This window comes from Rana temporaria, chromosome 7, assembly GCF_905171775.1.
Source record: "Rana temporaria chromosome 7, aRanTem1.1, whole genome shotgun sequence".
Taxonomy (NCBI): domain Eukaryota; kingdom Metazoa; phylum Chordata; class Amphibia; order Anura; family Ranidae; genus Rana; species Rana temporaria.
The window spans coordinates 122916046-122934407 of NC_053495.1; the positions used below are offsets into that span (position 1 = coordinate 122916046).

Sequence of the window (18362 nt, forward strand, 5' to 3'; positions counted from 1 at the left end):
TCTCTGGGGTCTGTATGTCTGTTCTCTCCTCTCCTCTCATTCATTCTCTCCTTGTTCCCAGATGTTCGTTCCTCTTCCCATATTTCTGGTCACTCTTGGATTCCATCCTTAATGCCCTCCTTGTGTCCCTATGGTGTATACCAGCCCTCAAAAAGTGTCATTCATTAATTAAAAAATATATATTATCATTTAAAGCAGAGCTCCACCCAAACGTGGAACTTCCACTTTGAGGAATCCTGACCCCCTGATGTGCCACATTTGGCATGTCATTTTCTTTTTGTGGGGGGGGGGGTGCCTAGTTTTGACAGGTACCCAGCTCCCACTTCTTCTTGGGCCGCTAGGCAGCCCATCCCTCCCTGCATTCTTCTGAGACACGTCACAGGTCAGGAACTGTTATTTTTATTTTTGCACTTTACTTCTCTTGATGAGATGGTTATCCAGCTGATGCATACACAGAAGAGCTATTGTTTTGCATTATATTAACGAGCTTTATAAAAAAAAATTTTATCTAGAAATATTTATCATAATTTATTTTCACATATTTCACTATGTTAATATTTGACATTTACACTGCAGCAATTTGTATATTTATATCTTAGAGAACAGTGAGTCCTACCCCCCCTCAGGGCCCATGTGCACCCACCGCACACATGGAAGATACGCCACTGGGTTACAGTGATAGGAAGTTATAGGAAATATTTCCAAGGACAGGGAAAGCAACAGAAAACAGTAGCAGAGAGGGGGGGGAGGTTTGATCTAGTTGACAGTTTGCTTGTTTTTTTTTTTTTGTTTTTTTTTTCTACTTGTTCCATCAGTTCTTGTCATTGAGAAAAAGTTGACAAAAGGCCAGAAGTTTGGCTTCAACATACATTTTAACATGTATTCTCACTATGTATTTGAAATTAAAATGTATTTATAGACACATTTATTTTGGTTTTGAATACAGAATACATGTATTCTTGTTTTTAGCTGTTGCCTTACCAGAAAATCATATTTCACAACTAAAAAATGCCAAGGATGTCAGTCACTGTCTGAATATTTTTATTGGTGCTAGGTTAAATGATAACAATTACAGCTTAGCATTCACATGAATAGCAATAAATGGATCTTCAGCTGAGCTGCTGATTGTGAAGCGGGCAGAGCCAGAGCTGCTCACGGTGACCTGTACACCAGTACAGCGGGTGCCTTCTTTCTGTCCAGAGATTACATCACAATATGTGCCAGCAGGAAGTCCAGTGTTCAGAGTAGAATCCATGTTCCTGCAAGAATAAGGCAATGATTAAATAATATAAGGTATAGGTAACTCTCAGGTATTGTCACCCACTGTTTTTTGTTTTAATCTCCTTGTCAAGATCTTACTGTCATAGTTCCTTGTCCTGTTTTCAGTCACTTTAGAAATTTGCACCTTGGTGAATTTCCATAACAGTTAGTTTATTACTTCCATCTAAATTCAAGTAAAACCCCAAGAAGCAGAGGGTAGGTAGGTTAGGTAGTTTACCTCTCCAGTGTCCACCAAAACATGTAACCTTATGATTATGGATAATAATGATAAAATCTGAAGCCAGACATAGTTGTTTTCATCATTATCACAAGTGTCTATAAATATATCTATTTGACTGTTTTCTTGCAATAGATCAATGCATGTAGTTTTATTTTTACCCAACAGTAGGGATGAGCTTCGAGTTCGACTCGAACAATGCCTGTTCGCCAAACAATTTGGGGCGTTCGCGGCAAATTTGAAAAGCCGCGGAACACCCTGTAAAGGTCTATGGGAGAAATCTAAAGTGCTAATTTTAAAGGCTTATATGCAAGTTATTGTCATAAAAAGTGTTTGGGGACCTGGGTCCTGCCCCAGGGGACATGTATCAATGCAAAAAAAAGTTTTAAAATTTTTTTTTTTTTTTTTATAATTGAATTTTCTCTTTATTGCCGCGAGTGATTTTAAATTACTTTTTTCCTTCAGAAATTAAATTTTGTGCAGGGACAGTTCTAAGCACGGGTAACAAGCGCTGCTTTACAGGCATACTTTATACCCCCAGGTACGAAATTTAAAGGAATATTTCACTTTTATTGTTTCACTTTCAGCATTATTAAAATCACTGCTCCCGGAAAAACAGTTGTTTTTAAAACTTTTTTGCATTGATACATGTCTCTCGGGCAGGGCCCGGGTCCCCAAACACTTTTTAGGACAATAACTTGTATATTAGCCTTTAAAATTAGCACTTTAGATTTCAAACATTCGCGTTCCATAGACTTTAATGGGGTTCTAAAGTTCACACAAACTTTTGGTCTGTTCGCAGGTTCTGGTGCGAACCGAACGGGGGGGAGGGGGGTGTTCGGCTCATCCCTACCCAACAGTGGCACTCAAGCACACAAGCCCAGTATTATCCATTGGCACACTATTGCAGCCAAAGCATTTGGTCAGTAGAAACAGTATGGGCAAGGGGTATGGCAGAGCTCTGAAGCTGAAGCAAAGTCGGTCCCTGTTGAACCGGTCAAATTTCAGTCCAATCCTACCTGCAATAAGTCAGCCTAAAATAGTAATGTGTCAATAGACGTGTGTGTGGGTGAGACACTCAGTGGTAAGCACCCGCAGTACATAGAAATGTTGAAAAATTGCCAGCTTATAACCAGGCTAACAATACTAAACCTGATTCAGTCACTTGTTGGCACACAGCTGTGTGCCTGCATATCATTACTTTTAGCATCTTTCAGTATTCTCAAAGTGACAGACTCTCAAAACTATATTTGATGTCACTAAAGAGGTTTAAATTGTTTTCTTGGCTACTCATAGGATAACTGCTGTTTGTAACTAATATTAAAATCACTTACGAGCTCTCATTGTTAAAAACAATGAATCCTCTATTGCCACGGCCAAAAGCAATTTGATTTCCTCCATTGTCCCACCAGTTAGTTAATGATTGGCCATCAACTGTGTTACGGAAGATTACCATGTTCCTAAAAGCAAAAGAAAAAAAATAGAAAAAGGTACTATACATAGAAATTTACTTCATATCACATTAATCTGTCAAATGCTGGATTTATTTTCAAATTTGCATGTTAATGTACACCTATAATCTGGTAGCTGGAGGTTCTGAATGTAAACTAAATGCGGAGTACACAGGGCTAATGCCGCGTACACACGATCGGTCAAACCGATCAGAACGGTCTGATGGACCACTTTCATCGGACCAAACCAATCGTGTGTGGGCCCCATCAGTTATTTATCCATAGGTTAAAAAAAAAGCAATCTTGTTTTAAATTTAACCGATGGATACCTAACCAATAGAAAAAAAACTATCGTTTGTAGGCACGTCCATCGGTTAAAAATCCACGCATGCTCAGAATCAAGTCCACGCATGCTCGGAAGCATTGAACTTCGTTTTTTCAGCACGTCGTTGTGTTTTACGTCACAGCGTTCTGACACGATCGTTTTTTTAACCGATGGTGTGTAGGCGCGACTGACCATCAGTCAGCTTCATCGGTTAACCAATAAAAACGGTCCATCAGACCGTTTTCATCGGATGGACCGATCGTGTGTACAGGGCATTAAGGCTGACCATAGACTATTTGAATCTTGGCCGGTTCCAGATGAACAAGGTGCTTTGGGGTGGGGGGGGGCAGAGCTTGCCCCCTAGCTTTTTCCTGGCATGCATGCTCGGATAAGGGTCTGGCCTAAATTTTGGTGGGGACCCCCACACTGTATGTTTATTTATTTTTTAATATTGGCATGGTTTCCCTTATAATTCATACATGACCCGAAGGGCCTGATATGGATTGGGGGGAGGACTCTGCGCCGTTCTTTTTCTGACTTTTCTATTGCTAAAACAGTCAATTATTTTTTGCACAAATCAAAATTTGAATTGTTTCAAACATTTGGAATTTGAAAATGAATAAACAAAATTAAATAAAATTAAGCAAAATTTAAATTCTGAAACAAAGCAACATAATGAGATTTCTAACATAACAAATCTATCTGAAACAAAACAGAAGTGCCCTTCATTCTGCATTCCTGTGGGCTGAAGTCTGCTGTCGGCTGATGTCACAGGGCCAGTCCAGGCTCTGCAGAGATCCCAACAATAATGTCTGAATCTGCCCAGATGCCTGACTGGCAGCTAGCTCAGCCTGAGACAGCTGCTCCCACACCCTCCACAGCCTGGTGCTTCAGTAAGCGCTGGAGGGGAAGAGCACAGAGCTGGTGACTACTAGACTTTGATCACTCAGTTCTAGGTGTAGAACTGTCATAGCTGTCGATAGCTGCCACATCAGACCAATTGATGGAGCAGCCATCTAGGAGAGTATGTATGTTTTTATTTTTACATCCCACATTTCTCTTTTAACTCACTTAATCTGGCGCCATCTGTGCTCACAGACCCAATCATTGCCACAGGTTGTGTCAGCATTAATAGTAACTGGCTTAGTTGATCCATCAGAGTTGCTTGGAGGTCCAATCCAGTCATTGACATCCTGGAGAGTAAACAGAACCAGTCAGGTGTAGTCTATAGTCAATTTGCTGCTTCATACTTAGTTAAAGACATACAATGATAGGATGATTTGAAGCAGGGAAAGAAGGATCATAAGAATTTGAGTTCTTGAAAATGTTCTTTACCTTTCCATTGACAAAGTTTCTTGTCCAACGATAACTAGACATGACACGTGTGAGACCATAGGGGTGTGCCAACATAAAGGCAACTCCAATTTTGTACAGGCTGTAGAAATTAGAAATAGAACAGGTTTGTGCACATAAAACCATGTATGAATCATTTTATTATTTGTGTTTACAGTAAATCCTTACCGAGATTCCCAGAAGGTAAGGATGGAAGCACCTCCAGCACCATGTCCTCTCTGGTTATCATGGTTGTCAACAAACACCAGGGCTCTGTTGGAAGGCATGAGACCCCATCCTTCACCCCAGTTCCTATAGGGCAAAATAGTGACAGGTAATATCCTTTATACAGTTCATGTTCACCACAAAAGAAGCTTTTACTGCAATGAGTAGAATATCATACTTGGGACAATTTTAGACATGAGTCAATTACCTACAAGCATGGCTTTGGAGTGTGAGAGGAAACCCACACAGGCACAGTGAGAACATGTAAACTCCATGTAGATAATGTCCTGGACGGTAATTAAACTGGGGACCTCTGTGCTGCAAGGCAGGGGTGCTAACCACTAGGCCGCTGTGTAGCCCAAATAGATGCATCTCTACTCACTTCAGGTATGACATCTTCTGTCCGTTCCACTTGCGAACCACATCGCCAAGCTTGGCTCCATATTTGAACTCAGTCACACGGCCATTTCCATAGTATTCACTAGCTGAAATAGCTTCCCCACCCAGATCAATAACCTATCAGAAACACAAAAACATAATTCATGTCAACGATCACGTTGTTTCATTATTCATGCCATGTCAGGTCAAAATGAAAATTAAAGATATTAAATGAAGTGTCACACTCTATTTATAGGTGATAGTGTTAGACTTAAAAGTGTATGTGAACCCTAACAATGAAACTCTCTTACTTGCTACCTTTCCGTCTGTTAATTACACCACTCAAACCATGTAGTTATATCTGTTCAGTATCTGTTCTGTTGTCCTGTTACTTGTGCCTGTGTTATCTTAAGGAGACCATTGAGCCCTCCTAGTTGTTATGTTGGGCTACAGAATGATTAGTCTTTATGTTGTGGAGATCAGGGAGTAGGTGGGTCTGAGTAGCTTAAAAAAAGAAAACTGAGCACAGCTGACACTGCTCAGTCTTCAAAAATGCTGTGTGTTGTCAGATCACAACAGGAATTGGAAACTATCATGTTACACGTGCATTGATTTTTGCTGGCCTTTAAATAATTCTGTCTTTTTCTCACTCCATAGCTAGGGGATGCTCTATGTAGTTAAATCCACCCTTCTTCTTCATACTTTAGTATTCATTCATCACACATGCTGTATTCTGCTGGAGCTAGACACACTATGAGTTTTGTGACCTATCTGATGTTCATCTGTGAAGATCTGCAAAGTTTTCGATTAAAGCTTTCTACGATCTGCAGGATGTCATTTGGATCGAGTCACTGTAAGATAAACTATTTCACTGCAACTGGATCAGTTATATAGGTCAAACTGTCAGTGCTTAGATGGCTTAAGCAGAACAGGAGCCGCCTGCATTTCTGCCAGATCATCATGTTTTTTTTTTCTGTACTTGCAGGGTGTTTAACGGGATAAAGATTTATTTATTTACATAGCACTGGAAAATTATGAAGCATTTTACAAACATATTGTACATTCACATCAGTCCATGCCCTCAAGGATCTTACAATCGAAGGTCCATAGCTCACATTCATACATACACACACTAGGGACAATTTAGAAGACCCAATTAACCTTCTAGCATATCCTTGGAGAATGGAAGGAAACCAGAGTAGTGCAGCTAGGCAGATGTGCTAACCACTGAACTACCGCTGTGCTTAAATAATAAGGAATTGTCCAAGTTTTGCATAGGGCAAAGGTGCAGCGCGTCCTTGTCGTGGGACATTACAGGGCTCAGGTAAGTAAATCAAGGGGCTGGGGGTCCAGTAATTGTCAGATGTTTTTTCACCTTAATGCATAGGATGTTGAACAATAATTATCTATAGTGGTCACTATTTATAGGTGCATTACTTTGATTTTGTATAAATATGCTTTGTTAGCGCTGTACTTATTTATATAATTGATGCATAGACACATGATAATAAAGTTAATTTTATCAAATAGAAACTACTTTTGTTTAAAAATATAATTTTTTTTATGTTTTTCAGCTTTTAATGTGTGGTTATGTGACTGTACGGCATTCCTTTTTGTCCTCTTCCAGCTATCCGGGGGCAGGTTAGTTTTGAAAGCTTGCGGGCAGTTCGCTATGTCACTCAAAGTTCACTGCGCTACATAAGAGTGGCACTGCGTTACAGAAAATGTCTGTGATTGGCAGGGGCGTGGCAAGCTAATCAGACCATGGAAGAAACAGGCATGCAGTTTGTTGGTTTGGCATCCCGTACTTCCCAAAAACAAGCCCTGGGATGCAAACTGGTCATGCAAACATCAATCTGCTACTGTGCTTTTCGTAGTCAGTTTGCAAAAGGGAAGAAAGAGGACTGTCAGAATCAACCAGGTATTTATTTGGAATAGAATGAATAAAACAGTAATAGACTACTATGAAAGGGACATATACTGTATAGACAAGCACTTGTAGATGCAAAGAAATGTTTAAGGCTCTGTTTACACTATTGCGACCCGAAAGTCGTGTGATTTTGATGTGACTGGAAACTATGCCTGTGTATTCTTGAGGTCTATGGACCTTAAGTCGCATCAAAGTGGGACCAACGTAGTGCAGGGACTACTTTGAAGTCGCTGAAACTTGAAGTCGCACAGATATGAACGGTACTCATTGGAAATTACGGAGAACCGTGACTTGTCATGCGACTTTTCAGTTCCAATTTGCATAAGTCGCACTAGTGGAAACCGAGTCTAGATAGATAGATTTTAATGTAAGGATATTTTTTTTTTCTGCTTGAATTTATTTCCCATTCTATTTAAATGAAGAATTGTGAATACACCAAGGGGTCTACTTATAAAACATTTGTGTAATCTGAAAGAAACTTCACTGTATGTTTTCTAATCGATTCATTCCTGTGTCATCAGCTTCAACTAATAACCAAAATGCAGTATAGTTTTCTGAAATCCCTCAATAAGAAAATGTACTGCATTTTGGCCATTAGATAGAGTTGATGATACAGAAATTAATCTATTAGAAAAAGTAAAGGGACATTTTGTTCATCTCATATGTCATATGGCCAACAAATTATTATTATTTTTTTTAAAGACCCCCAAGTATAAACTTTATTTTATGCGTTAATTGCGAACTGGGCAGATATATTTGTTAAATTATAATAATAAATAACATCCAAGTTGCCTTGTTTACTTAATTTGATGAATTTAGTTGCTATAGATTGCTTGCTCTGAGTTATTAACAATTGCACATGTTAATGGTCTCTTAATAAATTTTAGCACTTTGTTCTCTTTGAATCCAGAAAAAAATCATAATTTTTACACAAATATCATTTCCCTCATATATTTACCAGTGCAAACTATTCACAATGTATTAAACACCTAAACCATTACCCAAAGAAACAAATATCATTAGATTGTTAAACAACAGACAAATTCATACCTCCTGGAAGATTAAAGGACGGGTGCCACTTGAGAACCACTGAGTGTTCAGGTTGCTCAATCTGCTCATAATGTTAGAAATGTCTCCAGGCCACATGTGTTTGGAAGCATCCAGTCTGAAGCCAGCTACACCAATGCTGATAAGGTTATTTAGGAAGGCAGCAATTTTTCCACGGACATAATCCTTCTCCAGTGCCAAGTCCAATAGGCCTACAAGTCTGCAGTTTCTCACCTGTTGAAGTGGTATACATGTGAAGTAAAAAAAAAAGTCATCAAATCTGTAACAAAAATAATAAATATATATATACTGTATGTGTGTGTGTGTGTGAGTAGAGGATGCCAGGGATGTGTCTTAGCTAAGATGTATGTGTCTAATTTGTTTGGGTTGCGGTACTTTAAAGGGGTGACATATTAAAGGATGACGTACTGAAGGATTCTCACCTATTCAGGGTGGGGAGTTCCAGGGCAATCTGGCATAAGGGGAAGACTGACTTGCAGTTTCCCCAGAATTGTTAAGGGCTCTTTCACACTAGCGGACCGTTCGTCCGCTCATTACAAGTCCGTTAACGGACTTGTAATGAATCCCTATGGGATCGCGTCCGTTAGCGGATGGAGCATCCGCTAGCGTCCGCGTCCGTCGGGATCCGCTTTTCCGAACGGAAGAAACCCTATTTTTCTTCCGTTCGGCGGAACGGATCGGATGCAGACGGACAGACGGTCCGTCTGCACCCGATCCCCCATAGGGGAGAGCGAAGCAGAGACAGGGCGGTCCCTGAACTGTGTGCGGGGACCGCCCTATCAGCCGACAGCTCAGCGGGGATCCCCGCTGAGCTTTGGCGGACACACGGAGCGGACCCAGAAACGGTCCGCTCCGTGTGAAAGAGCCCTTAGTCCTTATTTAGAGGCTTGGAGAGATTTTTGTATTGAAAAGAGCCCACAACCCTGACTACTGGTACTGTAGCCCTAAAATTGTTAACCAGCCTGTGCAAGAGAGCTGAAAAGGGCAGAAAGCTGCCAGCAGGCGTCCATGAGGTACGATGTGGAATAGGACAAAGTTGTGAGAGGGCTGCTGATTAGCTAATATGCTTTCTGAGCCTTGTGACCTTTCTGAAACCCTGGAGCAGCCAGGGACTCTGCACCCTGCTGGGGGACAGTTTTATGCTGGTGAGCCAAAGTTTTGTTTTGTATATGAGAAGTTTCTGAACGGTTTTGTTTGTTTTATGCCAAAGAAAGCTGGTTTTGGTTGCCTTTTGGAAAGTTAAACCCTGTGTTGTTTTTTACCAATACAAGTAGCTGTTCATCCGGGCCCCCAACATATCACAATATATGTACAAATGTTATCAATTATTATAAATGTCTATGTAAATAAAACATTTGGCACAGTATATGAGCTGTAATACAATACTTCAAACAAGGACTGGTTAAATTATTCCATGAATAGGGCATATCTAGCGCAACACATATCTTCTTTCTATGGGGTGCAGTCATATAAGAGATTGTGTGGTTAGATTTTTTGGAGCTTTTACAAATCTCCTTAATCCATTTCTAAAACGTTTTGCAGATGCCTGCCAAGTTGCTGCTGGTGCTGGATAAAGAACACATTTGTATACAACAAATCAATCACTGCTGTGAATTGAGCATCCTAAGCTACGTTGGATAAGCAAGCAGCTGAAAAAAAAAATTGTAGTCAGTTCCAAATGCTGCTAAGAATGAATTGCTTTCTTACCAAGAGATGAAAGAAAAAATCCTGGATTGCCGCACTCCTCAAAAAACGATGTCTTTATTCAAAACATGAAAAAGCAACAAAAATTCAAATGGAAAAAACAGCCAAAATTCATGCAGTCAAACAAGAAGTGGATTAGGAAAAAAGAGCGGACATGTTTCGCATCCTGTGATGCTTACTCGTAGCATTGTTTTTTGAGGAGTGCGGCGATCCAGGATTTTTCTTTCATCTCATGGTAATTGAGCACAGCCAGCACCCTCTTGGTTTGTTGGGACGGAAGCAATGGGGATTGATTGTTTTTAGAGCGGTATACTTTTCTTCACTACTGCTTTCTTACCAAGAAACAAATTGTTTGAATCTGCGACAACTGGGAGCTGTGGTGGCTCAACGCGATTGGCACTGCGCTGACAAGCCATTCACCTCTGCAGCTAGGGGTTCGGATCCCGGTCTCGGCTACATGTGAATTGAGTTTGGTGGTCTCGGCCCGGCTCCCGGTCGGTGTGCTATGCAAGGTAAGCCTGCGCTTAGTACGCCCACCCCCCTCCCACAAAAACCACCACACTTACACGCACTCGAAATTGGGTTAACATGCACGCACTTTGACCACGCGGTCTCTAAAAAAGAGAGGCGAAGGACTAATGGGGCTGGTTGAGCGGACTAGATCCTCTCACTCCCTTATAGGGAGTCCCTCTGCCCCGTTGGGCTTCAAAGAGGAGCAGGTAGGGCGGGCTGTGTGGGAGGACCCCCTCACGCACCCGCCATTGCCACCCGGGGCATGGAGAAAGATGGCAGATTGCCTCTGGGGGAGGCCTACCTACTCCCAACTCCTGCAGTCCGGCTCCTCTCTCGAGTACACGCACAAAAATACACTTTAAAAAAAGAAAAAAAGAATCTGCGACAACTGCTAAGTCATCCTTCTGCAGAATACCATTCACTTTTTTTTCTAACGCAAAAAACGCTAATTGAAAAGATTTCAAGGTGTGGAAATGTGTTTAAAATTGCAAAAAATAAAACAGCTTATAGCCTTTAAAATATCAGTGAAAACACAATATTGTACCTGATTAACATCTCCGTAGTTCTGGATTTCTCCATTACTTGTATAACACTTGTTGTCATTGAAATCCAAAGAAGAATAAGGTACTCCAGAGAATTCTTTGGTTCCAGTATTGAAATAGCTTCCACAAGTTGAATGTGTTCCCGCACCACCAGATGATCCACACATGTGGTTAATGACGGCATCAACATAGATATAAACCTAAAACGTAATACATGTCCAGTTATTATCCTGATCTATCTTGTTTGTTTGTTTTTATAAATCGGTATTTTTTAATATTAAATATGAACGCATTTGAATAAAGTGGAATATGCCACACTTGTAATATTCGGTCTTATATAAGATTATTTCTATAGGCAAAACTTTTTTCATTTTTGATGAAAACTCTTGTCAGTGTATTTTTCGTAAACGGTGTCCCTTTGCAGGGATTTCCCTTCACTTCCTGTCCCATAGCTAAACAGGAAGTCCTGGCAAATTAAGAAAACTCCTTGGAGACTCCCAGGTCACCAGAACTAGCATCCACATTGGAAGATTTTTCACTCTATTACTTTTCTAGGGACAGCTCAAAAACAGGAAAAAATAGAGAGGGTGAATCTCCCTAATGGGGGCGCAGACAGCAAAAAAAACAAAAAAACTGACTGGTGTTCTAATCCCTCTCCAACCTAACCAAAACCCTCTTTTTTTTATAACAAACATGCCACACTTACCTCCACGGTGCAGTTGGTTTTGCACAGAGTGGCCCAAATTCTCCTCTTCTGGGGTCCCTCAGAGGTGCTCGTGGCTCCTTTTCTACTCGAGTGCCCTATCGGAGAAGCAGTCGCCTTCGGGACACCCGTGCAGGTGCACTTCTGTGTCCTGTATCTATTGATACAGAAAGCAGGACCCCCCCCGGCGTCTGCATCATTGTATTTGACTGACGGCAGCGGGAGCCAATGGCTGCGCTGCTATCAATCTATCCATTAAAGGGGTTTAAAGCCTTGTGTTTTTTCACCTTAATGCATCCTATGCATTACGGTGAAAAAACACCTTGCAATCTGGGGCCCCCCAGCCCCACCGTCTTACTTACCTAAGCCACGAAACTCCTGGGCTCGTTCCCGCAATGGTTTCCCTCTGCTTGAGGCGGCTCGTCATTGGAGATTGATAGCAGCACAGCCAAAATCCCAATAAAATACGTTTACGTGAAAAAAAAATGGAAAATTTCAAGGGGTTTGAATTCTTTTTCAAGGTACTGTAATAAAGTGCATACCTCTCAACCTTCTGAGATGCAAAATAGGGACACACCCCTGGCCACTCTCCCATTATATGAAGAATTAAAGTGGTTGTAAGGTAAAGTGTTTACCTTAACCACTTCCAGACCTTAGGTGTTTTTCAGATTTGGTGTTTGCAAGACTAAAACAGTTTTTTCTGCTAGAAAATTACTTAAAACCCCCAAACATTATATATATTTTTTTCTAACACCCTAGAGAATAAAATAGTGGTCATTGCAATACTTTTTGTCACACCGTATTTGCGCAGCGGTCTTACAAGCGCACTTTTTTTGGAAAAAAAATCACTTTTTTTAATTCAAAAATAAGACAACAATAAATTTGGCCCAATTTTTTTATATATTGTGAAAGATAATGTTACACCGAGTAAAATGATACCCAACATGTCACGCTTAAAATTTGCGCCCGCTCGTGGCATGGCGTCAAACTTTTACCCTTAAAAATCTCGATAGGCGATGTTTAAAAAATTCTAGAGATTGCATTTTTTGAGCTACAGAGTAGGCCTAGGGCTAGAATTATTGCTCTCGCTCTAACGATCGCGGCGATACCTCACTTGTGTGATTTGAACACCGTTTTCATATGCGGGCGCTACTCGCGTATGCGTTCGCTTCTGCGCGCGAGCTCGTCGGGACGGGGCGCTTTAAAAACTTTTGTTTTCTTATTTATTTTTATTTATTTTAATACTTTTTACATTGAAAAAAAAAATAATTGATCACTTTTATTCCTATTACAAGGAATGTAAACATCCCTTGTAATAGAAAAAAGCATGACAGGTCCTCTTAAATATGAGATCTGGGGTCAAAAAGACCTCAGATCTCATATTTGGGCTTAAATGCAAAAAAAAAAAAAAAAAAAAAACTTTGGAAATGTAATTTTTTCAAATGACAAAAAAAAAAAAATTGTCTCTTTAAGAGGCTGGGCGGGACTGACGTTTTGACGTCACTTCCGCCCAGCAGAGCTATGGGGACGGGCGAAGGAGATTTTTCCTTCAGTCTCGTCCCCGCTCAGCTGCCGAACGGTCCCGATCGCCTCCGCCGCTACCGACGGCTCCGGTAAGCGGCGGAGGGCGCGGGAGAGCGGCGGGAGGGGGGGCCCCTTTCCCGCCACCGATAACAGCGATCTCGCGGCGAATCCGCCACGGAGACCGCCGTTATCGTTTACCAGACCGCGCACACTAAAGATTGATACCTCGGTTGTGGCAGCAGCTGCTGCCGTTACCGAGATATCAATCTTTAAAAAATGGACGTACATCGTCGTGCGCAGGTCTGGAAGTGGTTAAAGGGGTTGTAAAGGTACAATTTTTTTTTTCTAAATAGCCTCCTTCACTTTAGTGCAGTCCTCCTTCACTTACCTCATCCTTCGATTTTGCTTTTAAGTGTCCATATTTCTTCTGAGAAATGTTCACTTCCTGTTCTTCTGTCTGTAACTACACACAGTAATGCAAGGCTTTCTCCCTGGTGTGGAGTGTCGTGCTCGCCCCCTCCCTTGGACTACAGGAGAGTCAGGACGCCCACTAACACACAGCTCCTTTCTCTATCTGCAACATAGAGAGTGTCCTTACTCTCCTGTAGTCCAAGGGAGGGGGTGAGCATGACACTCCACACCAGGGAGAAAGCCTTGCATTACTGTGTGTAGTTACAGACAGAAGAACAGGAAGTGAGGATTTCTCAGAAGAAATAAGGACATTTAAAAGCAAAATCGAAGGATGAGGTAAGTGAAGGAGGACTGCACTAAGGAAAAGGAAGCTATTTAGGTAAAAAAAAAAATTGTACCTTTACAACCCCTTTAATGCATTCTCTACATTAAGGTAAAAAAAAAACGTTCAAAATGTGCTCCACCCAGCGCGGCAGCGCCCCCTTAAACACTTACCTGAGCCTGATCTCAATCCAGAGAGTCGGCAGCAGTAAAAGCTGGGAGCGAGCATGCACAAGTGCCCCCAAAACAAGCAGTTTGCTATGGGGGCACTCAGCAAGGGGAAGGGGCCCAGAGCCCTGGTGGGGGATCCGACAATAGGAGGAGGATTGGGGCTGCTCTGTGCAAAAAAACACTACACAGAGCAGGTAAGTATATTTTATTATAAAATGTTTTCCCTAACAATCACTTTTACAAATGTAATAATTTAAAAGTTGGGTGAAAGAATTAGCACAGTAAAACACGTTTGATAATTAAATAGTAAATTTGTCTAGAGGTGTATACATCAGACCAAAAAGAGGGACAACTGTGGAGGAAGAGAGGGATAGAGAGACTTTGTTCCAAAAATGGGACAGTTTCTCCAAATCAGGGACATTTAGGAACTATGTAAGTATCTACTATACTATTTGTTCTCAATGGAACAGACAGGATCAACCTTTGCATTTGTAGGAAAAAAGATTGCTGTACAACGGAAGCATCCACAGAGTTTAACCCATTTGAGATTTTTTTCTATCTAAAGGAAATTACATTTCCAGAGCAGAAGGGGTGATCGTTCCATGATTGGATAGCTTTACCAATATTTTCTCCAACAAAGAGCACTTCTGCCTATTACGGTATTCAAGCATTACCCCAACACTGTCCATTATACTAAGTAATGCTGGCATTGTGTGTCAGTAGTCTAATGAAAGGCGTAGATATGCTGATTTTATGTTATTTATTTCTGTAAACAGCAAAAGGCCTCATTTAAGCAGGTGATTTTGAACCTCTTAGTAGAAAACTAAAATAATATATTTGTTTGTACATTCATTTAGGCTCCATTCACACTTGTGTGACTGGTCATGCGACCTTGGACACATAAAGTTGCAGTCCAATGTTTTCAATAGCACCCATTCAGATCAGTGCGACTTAGAAAAAGGTGCCTGCATTACTTTGATGGCACTTTTGATGCGACTTAGTGCCAGCGAGTGTAAAGTTGGATTAAAGTTGCACTCAAAGTCGCATTAAAGTTGCGCTCCAAAGTCACACTGGAAATCGGCAACTTTGAAGTCGGGCAAGTAAGAGGCTTATGCCCTATACACACAATCAGACCTGTGTCCGACCAAACTCGCATCGGAATTCCGACTGAATTCCATTGGCGGAAAAGAGAACATGTTCTCTATGTAAACTCCGATGGAATTCCTCTGAATATCTAATGGAAAAACTCAGGTGGGCATACACACGGTCGGAATTTCGGATGGAAAAAAGTCTGTCTGACTTTTTCCATCGGAAATTCCGATCGTGTGTACGAGGCATTAGAGAGCTGTGTACCAGCACAGAGTTAGAAAGGATGTTTTTCCTTCAAACAGGGGCATGAGCTGTGGTCCACTGAGCATTTTTCCTTTTTTTGTTTCCTGTTTTTTTTGTTACCTACCCTTATATTTTTCAGGGTCTAGCTTTCATATGATCACTCAAGTTTCTGCTTTTTATATGACAAAATGTGATTTTGTAAAGCTTTGTGTACTCATTCCTATTGTCATATGTCTTATTTTATTTTTCTTCTGTATTTGTACTGCAATTTACCTTAAAAAAATCTACTAATCAAAAAGAGTTCTTAAGAAAAAAAATACACCTGGTAGGCAAGTCATGGAAAGCTATGCAGATATTTAAATGCCTATTGCTATCCTGGAAATCATACATTAAAAACAAAAAACATGCGGTATACAATGTGTGTATAATAAATAGAAGGAAATGATAAGAGTCATACCCCAACATTGTTACATCTGGTCACCATGTCTCTGAACTGGGCCTCAGTACCGGATCTGGAGCAGATTTTGTAGCTGATTGGCTGGTATCTCTCATACCAGGGTCTCCAGGGATTGTTAATAATGATATTCTCATTTGGTGGGGAGATCTGGGGGTACAAAAGTAATTACAGTCAGTAAATGTGATGGTTTTAGAGTTTTATGAATAAACAGACAATACATGTGCGTGTGTGTATTTATTTCTAAATTCCATTTAGACAAGCATGCCTTCCTGAGCCTCAGTGATGAAGCGGACTCAGAGAGGCATGCTGACAGATATCCATGTGTAGAGCTCTAAGAACTGGAACGAGAGAGCCTGAGGAGCTGACTGGTATACCTCTATTCTGGAGGGAGAATGGTGCCAGGGAGACATATTGAGGCTCTTCTGCTGCTCTGCTACCCAGCCAAGTTCTTCCTGTGCTAGCGCCTGCATGCTGCAAACCACAGGAGCCAAGTACCTGTCCTTCACTCCAGTATCTGTAGAGACCCCATCGGTACCAATCTACGGTTCTCTACTCCCAGTCACAGTGCTTGCAGCTCTGCCAGTTATATTCTTAAGCCTGCCAGTAAAGCCCTGTACACACGATCGGTTTGTCTGATGAAAATTAACCATTTTCATCGGACAAACCGATCGTGTGTGGGCCCCATCAGTTTGTTTTCCATCTGCCCTACACCTACATTGTGACCAACAGAGGACATTTCTTCACTACCGCTTCTAATAATTGTGAGTGTGCTCACTATTTCATATTTCAGTTGTTCCTACTATTCCTAGGGACAGGTGTTTTGTTTTCTATATGTTTACGTTCTTTTGGGCCTTTCTTCTCCAGTGTTGTTCACCTAAGGCTCCTAGATCAATCAAAAGATTTTTTTTACTATACACTAAACTTGGGTTTTTGCCCTCCGCAACAGTCCCAGTTTCTCATGCGGCCTCCTGGAAAAATACATTTTCCACCCCTGCGTTATAGGTTTGAACAAAGTTGCTTGAAGACTTCTGAAAGCTCTGCATAATTTTTGCAAAAATTTGTTGTACACACTACTCCTGCACAAGTGTATGCTCATTTGAAGGACTTAGCCATAAAACCAGATTAGGATGCACCTACCTGTACACCACCAAATCCATTGGGAGCCAAGTATTTCTCACATTCTGCAGCAATATCTGAGCCACGATGGCATCACTCCCGTTATGGCCACGGCACAGTGCTCTGAAAGTATGGCACGGGTATGCCGTACCATCACCGGCTTCCAAAAGAGCAGATATCTTCTAGACGCATGTTTAGGAGATACTGTATATTTATTTTATCTACAGGTATGCTTTATTATAAGCTTACCTGTAGGTAAAAATCACAAAGCGGACTTTACTACCGCTTTAATGATTGGGTTGAGGTTTGTACATGCCTGTTAGACTCTCGCTATTGGAACAGTGATTAAAGCATACTTTTGTATGTACAAGGACTGCGGCATATGTGTGCCAAGCATACAGATTTTATTTACCCATGCCCCATTAAGGCCCCTCCTACTGCTAATGCAATTTGGCAATTGTCTTATGTGTGGCCATATTCCTCTCCTCTTGCTGTCCAAGAATGCCCTGGGTCTTTTACAATTCTAGAAAGACCCCTTCTTTTTTTAGGCTTGAACATTTCTGAAAGCTCTACATAAGCTTTGAAAAGCTTGCTATACACACTACTCCTGCACAAGCACATGCTCATTCGAACAAGGACTTAGCCATAGAAGCCAATTAGGATGCACTTACCTGTATACCACCAAATCCATTAGGAGCCAAGTATCTTTCACATTCTGCAGCAATATCTACCCAGCGCCATTCAAACAAGTGGACCATAGAAGTCCTGCCAGACCTAAAATTTGAATTGTATTGGGCGCAGCTAAGCCCCACAAATACAAAGAGCAGTAGGAGCTTCATCTTGGACTCTACGGTAGCTAGGCTTCCTTTTTTTTCCACTTTATATACTTGAGTTATCTTCAAAGCCTGACGTAGAGTGAACATGTCAATACACTCCCAGATGTGGCAGGTGAATGCATACAAAAAATTCTCACTGTTACATAACATTTTTTAACGTTTAAAAATGCTGTTATCTTAAACATGCTTACTTATTATAGATGTTTTGTGTACCAATAAATCATGCACTCTACATTTTAGGTACAAGGATGCACTTATATAATGGGCTGTCTGGGTTCATGCATTAGATATGTTGCTACCATTTCCTTACCCTGGTGCAGAACTTTTATTAAGTAATATATTTTATATTATAATATTATATATTTTAATATTATTGGCTAGTTTACATTATTGTCAGGCATAGGCATTTGGTGAGCATTGGATAAGCTGTGAGAACACTTCCCAAACACGTTCTTCTGTTTTTATCACCGCTGGGAATGTATCAGTTGTACATGGTGGCAAAAGTATGAGGCATTTGCCCTAATA

General features: G+C 41.0%; 1 protein-coding gene across 1 annotated transcript; it reads right to left on the bottom strand.

Annotated features, from left to right (window-relative positions):
- Window positions 1-1020: 1020 nt before the first annotated feature.
- On the bottom strand, window positions 1021-17867 carry LOC120945609 (pancreatic alpha-amylase-like). The gene is made up of 10 exons (XM_040359909.1): window positions 17673-17867; window positions 15886-16032; window positions 10969-11166; window positions 8190-8420; window positions 5214-5347; window positions 4796-4918; window positions 4610-4709; window positions 4346-4467; window positions 2833-2958; window positions 1021-1259 (listed from the first exon to the last, which is right to left on the bottom strand). The coding sequence occupies exons 1-10, from the start codon at window positions 17838-17840 to the stop codon at window positions 1070-1072; spliced, it is 1539 nt and encodes a 512-aa protein (XP_040215843.1). The 5' UTR covers window positions 17841-17867; the 3' UTR covers window positions 1021-1069.
- Between the last annotated feature and the right edge of the window lie 495 nt (window positions 17868-18362).

What these genes read in the sequence shown, in the direction of transcription:
- LOC120945609 (XM_040359909.1), bottom strand. Translation starts at nt 17,840, where the DNA reads ATGAAGCTCCTACTGCTCTTTGTATTTGTGGGGCTTAGCTGCGCCCAA. An exon ending in CACAGATGGCGCCAGATTAA is followed by an intron (nt 2,959 to 4,345) that starts GTGAGTTAAAAG and finishes TTTTGCTTTTAG; the next exon opens with GAACATGGTAATCTTCCGTA. An exon ending in GTTTTTAACAATGAGAGCTC is followed by an intron (nt 1,260 to 2,832) that starts GTAAGTGATTTT and finishes TTATTCTTGCAG; the next exon opens with GAACATGGATTCTACTCTGA.